Source organism: Leopardus geoffroyi, chromosome C1 (genome assembly GCF_018350155.1).
Source record: "Leopardus geoffroyi isolate Oge1 chromosome C1, O.geoffroyi_Oge1_pat1.0, whole genome shotgun sequence".
NCBI classification, from domain to species: Eukaryota; Metazoa; Chordata; class Mammalia; order Carnivora; family Felidae; genus Leopardus; species Leopardus geoffroyi.
This window is the reverse complement of record NC_059328.1, coordinates 150,101,321-150,117,349: the sequence shown is the minus strand read 5'-3', so window position 1 is coordinate 150,117,349 and position 16,029 is coordinate 150,101,321. Positions and strand designations below refer to the sequence as shown.

General features: G+C 40.2%; 1 protein-coding gene across 22 annotated transcripts in view; it reads left to right on the top strand.

Moving 5' to 3' along the window:
• The window catches only part of RBMS1 (RNA binding motif single stranded interacting protein 1), a 219,520-nt gene that overhangs the window by 112,321 nt on the left and 91,170 nt on the right, over positions 1-16,029 (top strand). For 14 of the 22 annotated variants that reach the window (XM_045479975.1, XM_045479983.1, XM_045479987.1 and 11 more), the window contains one exon: positions 14,672-14,847. In XM_045479975.1, the coding sequence (XP_045335931.1) occupies positions 14,672-14,847 (176 nt within the window). The remainder of the gene's footprint in view (positions 1-14,671; positions 14,848-16,029) is intronic. The other 8 variants (XM_045479985.1, XM_045479976.1, XM_045479980.1 and 5 more) reach the window with 1 other exon arrangement.

The window sequence follows — 16,029 nt, the reverse complement described above, 5'->3', positions numbered from 1 at the left end:
GATATTTATAATTTACAGAATTGCCTTTTAAAAAACATATCCAGCCAGACTAAACTCTCCTTTAGATTTGTATCTTCTCAGTTTCCGTGGTGATGGAAGTTCTTCTGAAAGTAGGGTGACGTTTTACTTTGAGCAGTTCTTCTGTACTAGAACCGACTGCTGGGTTCCAAGAGGGGAGCACAGGGTAGCTGCTGTAGTCCTCCACTGCCCTGAGGTGTGGGCCTGCTGCATCAGCTTCCTGGCCATGGTGCAGGCAAGGAAGGCTGCCTGTTCGTTCCTGATTTTTCTTCCATGTGAGAAGGTACATTGCCTGATGCTGATCCTTAAAATAAAATCCACCGTTCTTCTTAGTTCACTCTTTTGCTCTATGCTCTGATTTTTAAATTGGGAAGAGAGTACCATTCTGAGATTAGATCTGGATCCAAAATGTAAAGAAAACATCCAAAGAACGTGAATTTTAGGGCTTGTGACGTCTCTGTGGAGCAAGAGAAAATTAAAAATTGTGTTCCCCTCTGGCATTTATTTCTTTTTTAGGAAAATGATTTGATAACGTAGGAGTGCTCTGAAGTTTTGATTCCACTGCTCAGTGTTCACTGAATTCAGTGATCTGGTGTAGCTGCAGGCCACACCTGGGCCTTTGTTCCTCTCTGCTCTGTCTGGGCAGGGGGCCACAGCGGTGTTTGGGCTCTGGCCTGTTTTTCCCTTTCCTGTGCTGGAAATGCTCGCTGGCTGCTTTGGATTAGGTGGGGAGGTGAGGAGAGCTGGTCTCCTGTCACTGGTCATTGAGTGTGAGTCTCTTAAGTCAGTTTCCATTTAGACACGATTTTCTTCGTAAATGTTTCTTTGTGGTTGGTGGGAATGGGTGGTGATGTTTTCTTGTTTTGTGCATTTGGAAGGCCAGAGACTTGTGAGACCCAGTATGGATACCTGTCACTAATTAGGTTAACCTGGAATTGTGACAGGAGTGAAAGATTGCATGTTTGATTATGTGCCTCAAAGGTAAAAGATATTTTATTTGCTATTATAATGAAACCAAGTATAATGAGAAGAAAAAGGGATTGTAGAACCCAAGTGTAACGTCTACGTGCTGTGCTGCTGTGGGGCACGTGATCCCCACATCTGACCCCGCCACGCACGTGGAAGTTCTGGGTCTCCATGCCAGAGAGCTGTAACTTGATTGCCCAAGTTCCTTGGAAAAGAAACTTCCTCTGGAAATGTAATAACTAGCAGTATGTACATTTAGCTCATTTTGGTAGCAGTGATGGAGCTGGTGCATTGTGATTAAGTTTAGCAACAGAAAAAGGTGTTCAGGAAGATTAATAGCCTCACTCTTTTTCATCTTGAGTAATAACTCCCTACTCTAAACAAAGAGTGTTGTGAAACAATTTGAGACTGAAAGAAAAACAGAATTGCATCTGGTTTTTGTAAATATTGAAACCGTTTCCCAGATTCTACTTACCGCAGAATGCACTTCTTCTTCAGTTTATCTGCTTGAGGAAAGATGAAGAGAGGGGTGAACCGTGCCAGGAGTTGGTTAGATTCCAACGTGTCTTGGTACTCCAAGGTTGATAGCATCACTCCTGAAATGATTAGACAGTAGTGCATGGGCTGGCTCTGTAAAAAAAAAAAAAAGGGCCGGTCTCAAGCTCTAAGTAGCCGTGGGTACTCAGTCCGAATATGCAGTATCGATAAAGAGAGATAGGACATGTCTGAAAGCTTGTACCTGCAAAAATGGGGAAATGCTTAGTCAGATCAAGACAGTAAGTAACAGCTTTCCAGAGTATACCAATGAGCTGCTGGGAGCAAGGTTTGCATACCTTTTTGGACTGTTGAGGAAAATCAGCTCACCTTAGAGAATTAATATGAACGTAATCATGGCAAACTTCAGGATAAAAGCCAACGCCGGAATACACAAAAGGAAAAGTTGTACAGATCTCTCTTTTTTCTTTATAAGGAAACTGAGAGGCTGAAGTTACTTGTTTTAAGTATATGAATTCTGTGAATATATAAGGAAATCAGACAGTGAGGGGACAATTCTGATGATTCTTCAAAGGTTTCTAATCTAAGCCTATTAAATTGCCAGTTCACCCTAAATACACTTCTCTGACAGAAAGGCAACAAGCTGCTGTAATTAATCTGTTTGATTTTTGTATCTTCTTGTAGATAGATGGTCAGATAATGGTGATGCATGCTATTCACAAAGTTTTAATATGTACAGATAGAAATGGTGCCATTCATAATTTTTTAGGAGTTTTGGATTATAAATGTAATAGATGCTGTGAATTTCCTTTCCTTCTCTTTTCTTTTTTTTAAGCGGGAATCTAAATGTCTAACACAGACATGGGCATCCAAGTAAGTCATCTAGAAGTTGACAGATGAAATATGAGGGATAAAAGAGGCCATACAAAATACATACTTTTTCTGTGATGCCTTAATAAGACTACCATATCAATTTCCCTTTTTAAAACTCATTAAGAAAACTTGACATGTGCCATCATTTTTTGTACAATCCTTGGAACAAAGAAGGGCTGGTGCCTTTTGACAGTAGTGGTGGGAATGGAGACCTAGTTCTGCCTTGAATTAGCTGTATGACCTTGGATATATGCTTTGACTTTTCTGGGTTGAGGGGTTAGATTAGATCATTGTTCCTCAATGTTATTAAAGCCAAGCTCCCTTTGATAAAAATTAAAATACTGTAAACCCCCACAACCATTTCTCAAGATTCTGTTATGCTTCCAATTGAGAATTACCAGATTGCATTATCTCTGATGTCTTCTCTCAACTCTAACATGTTGTGATCCTGAGCAGATACTGAATTGGAAATCAAAAGTTTTTATCTCTTTTAGTGAAGAGATGTAGCTTGTTCCTTCTTAAAGCCAGAAGGAGACCTTTCTAAAATCCATCCTCACACACCAAGAGCACGGTCTTGAGTCCTGCCTTGTGCACGGACATTGCCTAGAAGCCTGGTAGAAATGCACAATCCTGACCTCACCCGAAATGACTGAGTAATGGTTCGAAAGTACATCAAGGTTTCAGAAATGCAACACAACCTTGGTTTTTAACCTGCTAGGGGCTATATTAGTGGGATCTCAAATTAATTTAGTAGGTCACTACCAGCATTTGTTTTTTAGGGAAATAGACGAGAAAAGAGAACATGAAGGTGCATTGACAATGGTAAAGGAAGATAACTTTCACAAAATTTTTCTTTCATTTTTATATGGTTTCGCCTCAGGCAAAAATTTCATTTTTGAGGTGGAATTCAGGCAAAAAAGTTTCTTTTTTTTAAAGCCACTGTGCTTTGTATTAGAGACTAGGTATCTCAGAGACAGCAAGACAGTAAATCTCAGATACATCAGAGACAATGTATCTTAGAGACAACCGGCTCCTTCCTTCTGTTTACCCCCACACAGTCACATGTATACACAGACATTTACATAGAGATACACAGAGAAACATAATAAAGAGCTGTTCTACACTAATTACCTACTGTGTATCAGATATAAGCTGCAGGATTTTATCACGAGAAAGAAATGAATATTCATTAATTTTTTGAGTTAATACAACTCAAAAAAATTTGTATTAACTCAAATTTTCCTGTGATGATGTTTTACTTTGGCGATATATAGATGACAACAGTGTGAGATTTCATTTTTAAAATTGTTATGAGATTTCAAATACTACTTGTGTAGTTTCCTGAAAGTACAGATAATGCTTTTTTCTCTAGGGCTGAGTTTGTGAAACCCATGATGCTGCATGCTCATTCACATGGCAATTCACATCTTAAAAAAAAAAAAAAAGTGAATAAATTCATTGGGATTTCCTTGGGTAAGCTGACTTGTATAATTTTTCTAACTTTAGTGTTCAGTTAACAACTTCACAATACTTTCAGTAAGTATTGTTTAACGTGAAAAAGGAATATTTTAAAATGTTTCCCACCCTGAGAACTTTGCAATCTCAGCAGTACGTCTCTACTTACAAGAAATACAAACTGTACTGTACATAGATTTTTAAAAACAGCTGGAAGGAAGTTGTCGATGCTGGAATCCTAACTCCATTGGGGTGAGGCAGGAAATCAGAACATTGCAGAGGTGTTCTGAACTGTCATGATAAAGGCAATGCTGCACTTCCCTTAGGAAGTTTTCTGTTTTTCAAGTTATTTTGAGTAAAAAGGAAAAGAAGAGTTTGTTCTTGTCTTTTTCACAAGGCTCTGTGTTGAGGAAGAAAACTGGTACAGATCTGAAAATTCCTCATTTGGGGCTCAGAAGGAGGGAAAAAAACCCCACCCTCCATACCTGCATTCAGAATCCAGAAGGGTGATTAATTTCACACCTGAAGTTAGGCAGGATTTTAGGTTTACCGAGTTCTAATAGCTGGTTTTTTGGGGTGTAATTTGTTTATTGTTTTGAATTTTCTTTTAAGATGGTCTTGGAGCTATTGCATGACCCTTTTCTGTAGAAGAGATTAAACAGAATTGAAATGCAACTTTTTGTACCAATGACATGTTGAGACAAAAAGATGCCGGCCCATTAACCAGCATAAAGTCTTGACAGAGGTGTTATTAAAGCAATTTCAGCTGTAATATTTTCACCTTAAGAACACCCTGGTTTGGGGAACTCTGAATATTATGGCATTAAAAACAAACAAACAAAACTGTTCCTTTAAGCTTTGGTTTAATTTTAGTATAGCTTTACATATTTATAATATTTTCTCAGAATCACGTGTGACTAAACAGGGAATCAGTGCTTGGCCTGAGCAGGGTAGGAAAAATGGCAGCCCGGTGGGTGCTTGCTGTGTCTTCCAGCTTTATGATGCAGAGTACAAGTCTTCCTTCCGGGGTCTGCCCGTTTAGCTTCCTGCTCCGTTTCTCTGGCTGTTGGGCAGATGGAGCAGAGTATCCAAGGGCCTGACTGGGTTCTGTTTTGATATGTCTTAGTTGGAGCAACATTACCCAGCCTTCAAATTCTCAGGCTGGAAGGGAAGATGGGAATCCTGTTAGTCTCACCTGTCATTTCCCAGATGAGGAACAGAGTTGCTCCCAGATGATGTTCTAGTTACTGGCCAAGGCATGATTCGAATCCAGATATTCAGACTATTTCATCCACTCATTTTTTTTTTCCCTTTACTATATACCTTTTCATAGAGAGGATGGGCAAGAACTTCCTCATTTTACTTTCCCCATGAGTTACCCTCTTCATTGACCATCTTTAAATTTTGTTTTCTACCTGGGACACTCTGAATAATAATCTGTGATATCATGTCCATATTCTCTCTCAATTTCTAGATTATTCTCCTGCCTTTCTTGTACCCTCCCCCAAACACCAGCTTGTCCTAGCATGCCCTCTCAGCCAACCAAGGTTGGTCTTTTCACTTTCACGAACAATGATCTTTCCTGTCTTTGTTTTTGTTGGTTCTTCTCCTCTCCCCACATACCCCCTTCTTCTAGACTGCCATTTGCCACCAGTATTCAGTTCACTCAGCCATATCTACCCCTCTTGAAGCCCTCCTCAACATTTCTGTCCTAGACCCTTTCATCCTCAATCTTCCATTTGTTGAACTCTTACTTTTTTCTTTTAGAAATTGTTCCATACCAGACCATTATATGTGAGGCAGGTTATACAGCTGGGAGCCCACTGTTAAAAGTGTTTCCTTCCTAGACACAAGAAAAGCTGCTCAACATCACTAATCATCAGAAAATACAAATCAGAACCACAAAATAGTGTCTTGCATCAGTGAGAATGGCTGGTTTCAAAAAGACAGGAGATAACCAGCGTTGGTGAGGATGTAGGGAAAAGGGAATCCTCATGCAGTATTAGTGGAAATGTAAATTGGTGCAGCCACTATGGAAAGCCATTTGGAAGTTTCTCAAAATACTAAAAATAGAAGTACCATTTGATCCAGTAATTTTGCTTCTGGATATTTACCTGAGGAAAACAAAAATGCTAACTTGCAAAGGTTTATCGTGCACACCTGTGTTTATTGCAGCATTATTTACAATAGCCAAGGTATGGAACCAAGCTGAGTGGCCATCAGTAGATGAATGGAAGAAAATGTGATACACATATGCACACACACACACACACACACACACACACACACACACACAAGAATATATTATTAAGCCTTAAAAAAGAATGAAAATTTGGCATTTGTGACAATATAGATGAACTTAGAGGGTATTCTGCTAAGGGAAATAAGTCAGAAAGACAAACACCATGATTTCACTTGTATGTGAAATCTAAAAAACAAAACATATGAACAGACCAAAAAAAACAGAAGAAAACTCATAAATGTGAAGAACAAAATGTTAGTTACCAGATCAGAGGCAGGTGGGGGATGGGTGAAACAGGTGAAGGCGATTTAAGAGGTACATACTTCCCATTATAAAGTAAATACATCGTGATGACAGATACACCATAGGGAATATAACCAGCAATCTTTTAATAACATTGTGTGGTGACATATGGTAACCTCACTTATCCTGGTGAGCATTGTATAGTGTCAAATCACTATGTTGCATACCTGAAACTAATATAGTGTTGAATGTCAACTATACCTCAATAATAAAAATTAAAAAAAAAACATATTATAAAAAAAGTTTTCCCTTCCTGATGAATGTGTTTTCTGGTAGGGAAGTTTTGAGCTGATTGCCTAAGCTCCTCACTTACTTTCTTGTCCCTACAGTTTTCTGGTGAATAAGTTACATCCAATGCCTCCAGTCTGTCTTAAAGACTGTTTTTTTAAGAGCAGTTTTAGGTTTACACAAAATTGCAAGGGGAGTACCTGGATTCCCTGTATACTCCTGCCCCCACAAATGTATAGCCTCCTCCATTATCAGCATCATTCACCAGAATGGTACTGTTTTTTTCCCCAAGGGTGAATCTGCATAAACACATCAGAGTCACTCAAAGCGTTCAGAGTTTACCTTAGGGTTCACTGCTGGTGTTGTACATTCTATGGGTTTGAACAAATGTATAATGATATGTTTCCACCATTTACTATCATGTAGAAGAGTTTCATTAACGAAAAAAATCCTCTGTGCCTGTATATCCCTCTGTCCTACCAACCCCAGGCAACCACAGATCTTTTTTCTTGTCTCCATTGTTTTGCCTTTTCCAGAATGTTACATAGGGGGAACCATATAAAATGTGGCCTTTCAAATTGGCTTCTTTCCCCTAGTAATATGCATTTAAGGTTCCTGCATGTCTTTCATGGATTGATAACTCATGTCTTTTTAGCACTGAATAATGTTCCATTGCCTGGACGTACCACAGGTACATCCTTCCACTTACTGAAGGGGATCTTTATTGCTTCCACGTTTTGACAATTGTGAATAAAGCTGCTATATTTGTCTGGTGCAGGTTTTCGTGTGGGCATAAGTTTTCAACTCCTTTAGGTAAATACCAGGAAGCACAATTGCCAGATGGTATAATGAGAGTGTGTTCAGTCTTGTAAGAAGCTGTCAAACTGTCTGCAGAGTGGCTATACCATTTTGCATTCTTGCCAGCCTGTGCAAGAATTCCTGTTTCTCCATGTGCTCCCCAGCGTCTGGTGTTGTCAGTGTTCCAGATTTTTGCCATTCTAATAGCTATATGCTGGTATCATTATATTGTTTTAATTTGCAGTTCCCTGTTAACATAAGATGTGGAGCATCTTTTCATATGCATATTTTCCATTCGTATATCTTCCTTGGAAAGGTTTCTGTTAAGACCTTCACCCCACGTACTGGGTTGTTTGTTTTCTTATTGTTGAATTTTAAGAGCTCTTTATATATTTTGGATAACAGTCCTTTATCAGATCTGTCTTTTGCAAATATTTTCTCTCATTCTGTGGCTTGTCTTCTTATTCTTTGAATTTTTCTTTGCAGCACAGATGTTTTTAATTTTAATGAAATCTACCCTATCAGTTAACTTATTTCATGGAGTCTGTCTTCATATAACACCTAAAAAGTTATCACTATACCTGAGGTCATCTAGGGTTTCTCCTGTTATTTTCTAGGAGCTTTACAGATTTGCATTTTAAATTTTGGAAGGGTGTAAGGTCTGTATCTAGATTCATGTTTTTGTTTTTGTTTTTTTTAATGTTTGTTTACTTTGAGGGAGAGAGAGCGAGGGAGGTGCAGACAGGCTCCCAAGAAGGCTGCACTCTGTCAGTGCAGAGATGGATGCAGGGCTCCGTCTCATGAACCATGAGATCATGAGCTGAGCCAAAATCAAGAGTTAGCCGCTTAGCAAACTGAGCCACCCAGGCATCCCTAATTTGCATGCAGACATCCCATTGCTCCAGCACCATTTGTTGAAGAGACTATCTTTTGCTCCATCATACTGCCTTTGCTCTTTTGTCAAAGATTTGTTGACTGAATTTACGGGGGTTTCATGCTGGTTTTTAGTATTCTCCCCCTTTATAAACACTGTTACAAACCCTGGAAGGAACAAATAGCACAAGAACTCTGGTGTGTTCCTTGGCCCAGAGTTCTCAGTAGGCAACTTGGGGCATCTGTGGTGTTCTTGGCAGAACCTTGGAGAGAACCAAACAACTGAGCTGATTTGCATGCTGGAGCACAAACCAGATCTTTAAGAGATATTTGGATGATAAGGAAACTAGTTTTTGTTTTGTTTTGTTTTGTTTTGTTTTGTTTTGTTTTCAATGAGATCTTGAAAGAAAATATGACCTCAGAATTCACACACCATATCTAAGGTATGTTTTCTACCGTGGATTTTCAACACCTGCCTGTTCATTCTTCTTCTTAACCTCCTTCACAAACACCACCTCCACCCCTAAAAGCCTTTCTATGCTGCTGCTGTTGTTGTTGTTTTTATTTATAAGTACTTTTCTCTTTGTTTATTTTCACTTCTGCAACATGGTCTCTGTCCATTCATTCAGTCATGTTGTATACAACAGATATTTATCTTATTCAATGCAAGTTTTAAATTTGTTTCTTTTATCTGAAGCCTAAGGAAATGATGCTTTATTCATGGACTTAGGTAAGGAGATTTCTATGCAAAGAACGGGGCTTTACATGCAAGGATCAGTTTGATTAGTGTCTTAGAGAATACTAATTGTGAAGTATATTGGAGATTTTTATTTTTAGATTTTATTTTAATAGCTAACACAAAAACATGGCCCTCTCCTTTTTAACCATAATCCAAGAAAGAACTAGTGAATAAATCTGTTGCTCAGATTCATAGTCTTAGAGGCTACAAAGCTTGTTTTCAAAGAAGGGACACTGGCTCTAGGAAAACCAGTTTCATTAACTAATTAGCCATGTGATTTCAAGCCCTGATATCCTGGCATCAAATGGGACTAGTTGATATTTGCCCTTTGGCTGTCTCTCCCACATTATGGAGAAGTAAGAGCCTGCGTGTGTGAAGGGGCCCTATCGCTGTTCATTGATATAGGTGATCTTTCACATCCTCGCCTACCCGGAAGAGCATCTGCTTCCTGGCCAGTTTCTCATCTCTCACTAATTTACCTCCCACTTCTCAGCTGTGTGTACTTTCCCAGCTCCCTGTGCCAGGAACTTTATCTCTGACAGCCACTATTCCTGGCCCTCTTTGAGCCACTCAGATGTCTAAAAGGAAACGGAGAAAATACCCTAACTGGTGAAACTGGCCCATTTGGATGCTCCTCCTCCCCCTTCGATAGTTCCCTTAAATTGTTAAGTTTCTTTTATACCTTGAAAGCTTATGGAGCAGAGGAGCAGAACCAGTGTGTGGAGTTAGTGTGGTATGTAGTGTCTTTACATGGTACTCAGTTCACGTTAGGTTTGATAACGCGCTGTTTCCTGGTGGAAAATGAGACTGTTCCATAACTTCTGTCGGCTCTCAGGAGCAACTGTAATGGTTATGCTGCTTCTGGATTGTAGTTGATGTGTTGTTTGGGGTGGTGATGGTGGTGGTGTTGTGTGCATTCGTGAGCATGTGTGCGCAGGGGGTGGCAGGATGGAGATGGGGCTTATGGATTTTGGATCATAGCCTCTGTAAGCTATAAGGATGATAGCCTTAAAGAAGCCTTGAAGGCAATTAAGAGGTAGATTCTAGGTTTCCCTTCAGAATGTACTGGAGTCCCCAGGGAAGTTAGAAAATAAGGGGGAAGGGAAGATGACTGCAATTGTGAGGTTGGTGGGAGCACAATTCTTGTAGCCTGTTAGTATTAGGGAGGAAATGAGGCAATAGAATTATAATGTCAGATTTTCATTTGTATTCATTATCTTTGCTGAGCAGAAATCTACAACAATGCATGATTACTAAATATTTTAGGTCACACATAGTGAGTTTTGCCTTTTTTTTTGTAAACACCCTTTAGACTTTTTTATATACAGAAGAGTGTACTTAGTGTGGCGTTGGAGTGGGGGTGATGTGATGGAAAGGGAAATAGATTCATTTGCTGTGTGTGTAGTTGCCATGTGCCTGTTGTTGATCATCCTGTGTGAGGGTGGGAGACCAATGGGCCTTCCTGGCGGGATGGCGGCCTCAGAGCCATCCACTCAGGAAGTCCTCCCTGATTGCTGACAAGCATTCTTCCCACTGGTGCCCACGCTCGCTCCTGCAGGGAGTGCAGTGAGGGTCTGCATGCACAGCCATTCCGCTTGTTCACCAACTTTGTTTCTCTCTCAATTTTGGCATGCAAATTAAGCCCAGGTAATGTTGCTGTGAAAACTAAATTAGTTTGTTTTCCCTGCTCTTGGATAGAGAACTTGATGGGTAGCTTGTTGACCTGATGTGAAGCAGTGAAATTAGGCCAAAGAAGCCTGAGCTAGACGGCAAGGCTCTTGTGGGATGGGTCAGCGCTTACCTGTGGTCAGCCAGCCACCCACCCGGTTCCTTAATTAGGTCCAATTTGTATAAATTAGCGACATCCAAGGGGACAGGGGATGGGGACAGAGTCCTTGTCAAATTCCAGGGAAGTTGGGGGTTTTGAGAGGCAAAATATAAAAAGACAACCAGTAATGAAAACGGAGTTTGGTAAAATACCATCCGTTGGTAAGCATTTTTTTTTTTAATATATTTTTTTAAGTTTACTCTTTGTGTGATTGAGCACATAGCTACAGTGTCACTGTTTTCAATTGATCAGAGCTCTGAAGTTGTGCTTAAAGACTTGTCAGCGTTTACATTTCAATTGCGTTTTTTTTTTTATTTAAATTTTTTTTTCAATGTTTATTTATTTTGGGGACAGAGAGAGACAGAGCATGAACGGGGGAGGGGCAGAGAGAGAGGGAGACACAGAATCGGAAACAGGCTCCAGGCTCTGAGCCATCAGCCCAGAGCCTGACGCGGGGCTCGAACTCACGGACCGTGAGATCGTGACCTGGCTGAAGTCGGACGCTCAACCGACTGCGCCACCCAGGCGCCCCTCAATTGGGTTTTAATCTGGGAGTCGGAATGTAAGTCTTCCCTGGTTAAGTCTAGCTGTTCTAAAATGCTGACTCTGGTATTCAGCTGTAATGTGCTGTAGCTTTCAAAAATTTTTTTGCAGAATTCTTTTGCTAATGAAAATGTAAAGTAGAATTTTAAAAACCTTTTAGAAGCTGACTTTGTTAAACACACGCACACACAAGCTACCTGTGCACTCATTAAATTAACTTAAGGGCCCTTTGTCTTTCTCAAAAAAAGAAAAAGAAATATATATAGATATATATATATATATATATATATGGCCACCAGTGGTATTAGAAACTTGAATTTAATATTTTAGATTGCAGGAAGGATGGGCACAGAGAAATGAAATAATACAAATTGCACATTTAGGATATAGACAGTTCTGGTGTACCATGTAGAGTACTGTTTGAGGGCTCTGGCTTTGTTGTCCATTAGACCTGGGTTCACATTCTAGCCCTGACGTCCAACCCCTGTTGAGACTCAAGTTTCCTATTCTGCAAATAAACCCAGCTTTTTTATGTTTGAATTTTCTTCTTTATACATGTGTCCAGTTGTCATTAGGATTTAAGTTGTTAATTTCTATGCGTTTTATAAACCTAATCTTTGATCTAAAATTTTCTACACCAGAAAATAGAACATTGGCAACCTAGAACAATTGAATGCTTCTCTCTTCCGGGTATCTTGGTCTGTCTTCAGCTAGTTCTGAGAAATAATTGATATCAGGATAACGTTTGAATTTGAACTTGTTCTGTATAAGATTCACCAGAGGGCATTCCCCCTCAGGGCACATTCAGAAATCCCCTTCTCCCAGCCGGGATCAGAATGTTAGAAACTTTCTTCCACCACTGGCCAGACTAGGGGGGAAGCAGGGAGGGACAGGCTGTATAGGCTCCACACCGACTTACCAGAGTGAGAAAATATTACTGTAATAAATAGGGAGGCCCGTCAAAGATATATTAAATCAGCTATGTAAATTCCAAGATGTAAATTATGGTTTTGCTTCTGCCAAAAATAAATACATAAATAAAAACCTACTCCTTTCGTGTCCAAATAATCTCTCACTAAATCATACCCCCAAATGTGTCTTTTACTTCTGCAAGTCCACACCTGGCACTCCACTTTCCCCCCTAGAGAAGAGGTTAGAGCCGATGCAGACTTGGCATGCAGTCCTTAAACCATCTGATGGTTCATTTGCTTCATGTTGGTGTGATGCCCCAGAGGGGTGGGGGTGGAGCGGATCCACGGCTTCTCGAAGACTTGTCCAAGGCTGATCCCAGGTGACCATGTTTCATCCCCCACCAGCTGCACTGAACATACTGGATCCTACTGTGAGTGACCGTGTGTTTTGTGGCAAGGACAGGTTCTCCGACATTGATCAAAGACGATTGAAGAAAAAATTCAGCCTTGCCTAGCTAAAAGTTCTTTGTGCAAATCAAAGGCTCAGGACAGGGAGGCAAATGTGTGTCTCACTTCCCCGCACCTCTGTACTTGACTGAAGTGAGAAATAGGGGGTGCCTGGCTAATTGCAAGTAGCAGCTCGCGCAAGTTGTATCGAGTGATTTTGGTGAAGGAACACAGGCCTTTGTGTGGCACGCCTGGGAGATGTGAGGTGCCACCTGAGGCAGAGCAAGGGACAGGCTTACTCTTTGTTTTACTTCTAGAAAGCAGAGTCTTTATCCCCTAGAGAAAAACCAGAGATGAGAGAAAAGGATGGGAGTTCAACTGCTTCTTACGGGCATAACTCAAATACATTTGATAGGATATGATCTCGGGTATGTTTTTTCTTGGGTTAAGCAGCATGGATATTCCCAGTTCAAGTTCAGCCTTCATTTGTACACTGACTATTGTTAACCCTTCTTGCTATTGTCCTTCTAAAAGAGAATCGCTTGAGATCAAGCAGTGTTTGGACTTCATAAAAATCTTGGCAAGGCCCCTGGGCAGTGAGAAGAAAAAAAAAATACATAGTATGGGAATGAAGAAACGGTTACATGTGTAGATTAATGAGGACCCCGGTGTATGGGATACTGTGGAGTTAGGACAGTCATGGCAGAAATTCGGTGCAGAGCCAGATACCTGTAGTGAACAGGTGAGATTGCTGACAAGGTAGCAAGGTGACATTTATTGCAAGGAGTCTTCTGCTTTCGAACTTTCCAAAGTGGGATTTAATCGTGTCTTAGAGGTGTGCCTAAAATTTTTGTTTGTGGTTGTAAAAATCAAGCTGTAAGATTTGAAAATATTTTTAATATCTAGGGACTAATTTTATATTTTCAAACTGTTACTCAGTATAAGTAAAGTCCTTAGGTTAGTCTATTTATTATTTAGATGTGAGGTGACAAAATTCCTGTCCGGGTCTGAAACTGCTGAGCATTTACTTTGAGGACACTTCTGGGTGTGCTCACTGCCGTCTCAGACTGAACCATTTAACTTCCTCAAAAGTCATGTGTGTGGCACAGGGGCAGAGAAGTGTGGTGTCTTTCGATTGGTTGACAGAGAATTATCTGGTGCGAGTGGTTTCAGACATTCTTCCTAGGTGCCTACTGACTGTGAAACCACACTGAGCCCTAGGTTCAGGCTTTACCCAAGTTCTGTTCCTTGCTGCGCGACTTGGGAAGGTTTCCAGCTACCACACCGTTCTCACAGGGGTTAAATTTCACAGGCTTAGCCAGAGCGAAAGGCAGCATGCCTGTGAATCTTACAGAGCGAAAGGCAGCATGCCTGTGAATCTTAATCCAGATGTCTCAGTGGAGCTGTGTGCCAGACTTAGAACGAGGTGCAGGCTTCCTTATTTCAGCATTGTGATTGAACTCAAACTTTCTTACACTCGAAGAGTCATCTTTTTCCCCCAAGAGTCTTAATAAAATTATCAGCAACTTTCAATCAAATGTTATTCAGAATTTGAAAACCTTTTCAAAAGTCTAGTGATTTCTGAATTACTAGAAAATTATGGTACAGTAAAATGATTATTATCATATAACTTCATGCAAGTTAATTTAGAGTCTCAGTAGATGTGTTCCTTAAAATGTGTGAATACGTTAATCTTACATAAATTTAGTCCTATTCAAGGGACACATGGAGAACATTCTACTGAATAAAATTCTACAATTCATTGCATGTTGAAGGAGAGTGCTTTTTCTGTAGAAAGGACAGACCTTTTTTAAGGTGTAAATTAAAATATATATATTAAAGTCGCTTAAGATGATCTGTATGTGTATTCTGTTGCGGAGCTCTTATAGCCTCTGAATGGTGCTAAATACCTTGCAGCTAGTGTTCTGACACTCCTCATCTTTGTTTCTCAGCAGTCTCTGGTCCCAGCCCACCCCATGGCCCCTCCCAGCCCCAGCACCACCAGCAGTAATAACAACAGCAGCAGTAGCAGCAACTCAGGATGGGACCAGCTAAGCAAAACGAACCTCTATATACGGGGACTGCCTCCCAACACCACAGACCAGGACCTGGTGAAGCTGTGTCAGCCGTAAGTACCAGTTACTCTTGGTTGTTTTTAGCTGATAGATATTTCTTTTATCCTTTATCGTATTCTAAAGTGACATCAATTGTGTTAAAGGAGAGGTTTAGTACAAGTGTAAATCCTCATTATCGGCAAAATGACAGTTTCCAAGTTCTAAGTCTTTGGACACAGCATTAACATCAGCAGAATGCCTGTGTAACAAAATAAATTGGAACACCTTCGCAGTAGAATTGGACTTCTTTGGCATATGAGAAGTAAAATGAGAATTTTTTTCAAAACGTATGGCTGGATCCTTTTTAGGACTGCTCATTTTTTGAGGAAGCATCTGTGGAGGCCGGTCTATCCCATAACAAGAGAAACTTCAGCTGTTACTGTTTGTCGGGAAGGTAGTTACCATCTAACTGTATCTTCAGCGTGTGTAAGAGTTAATTTTGGCCAGGAAATAATAGTGTGTTCTCACTAGCACCTGCAGCTTTGTGGTCTGGGTTGTTCACCCTTATCTCTTTGGGAATTCTTGCTTCCAGAATTCCAATTTCTCTTCTCGCTGCCACCCTTTCTGAGTCTTGTGAAGAAATGTGTTCGTGTGCATGAAGTTCCGAAGTAAATATGCATTATATGCTAATGTGGTCGATGAACAGAATATAAATATGTTGCTTTGCTGCAAATTACGTTAACTCACTAAGTAAGAAAGCGCTAATTTAAATCAAGGAGCCAGAAGCAGTATACAGAGTGCAGGGATCATTGTGTAAAGACTAATCACTTTGAGCTATAAAAGCCTACACAAACAACATCTTTTATTTACCCAAAGACAGTAATGTCCCCTTACAAAAAAGGAGTTTTACATAACTGCGGAAGAAAATGTCCACTTGAGAATGGTTTCTGTTCCCTGAAAAACATTCCCATTTCTAAACATCTGATTAATGGCATCTCATTTCTGTTGTCTTGGGTAAAATACAGATATATTACTTATCATTTTAAGAAAAAAAAAAATGTTTCAGAACTTGAGCAGTATTTCCAAACTGGAACTAAAAGTAACATCTGGCCTTCCATAAGGAGGTGGTGGTGGTTTTGCTTTGTTTTGTTTTTAGAGAGGAGGGTGGGGTGGTGGGTGGTAGTTCTTCAGGGTCTGGAGGGTTTCTCTAAGGCCACCACTCCCAGCACCCTCCCTGTGCCTTTCCTGGGTTACCC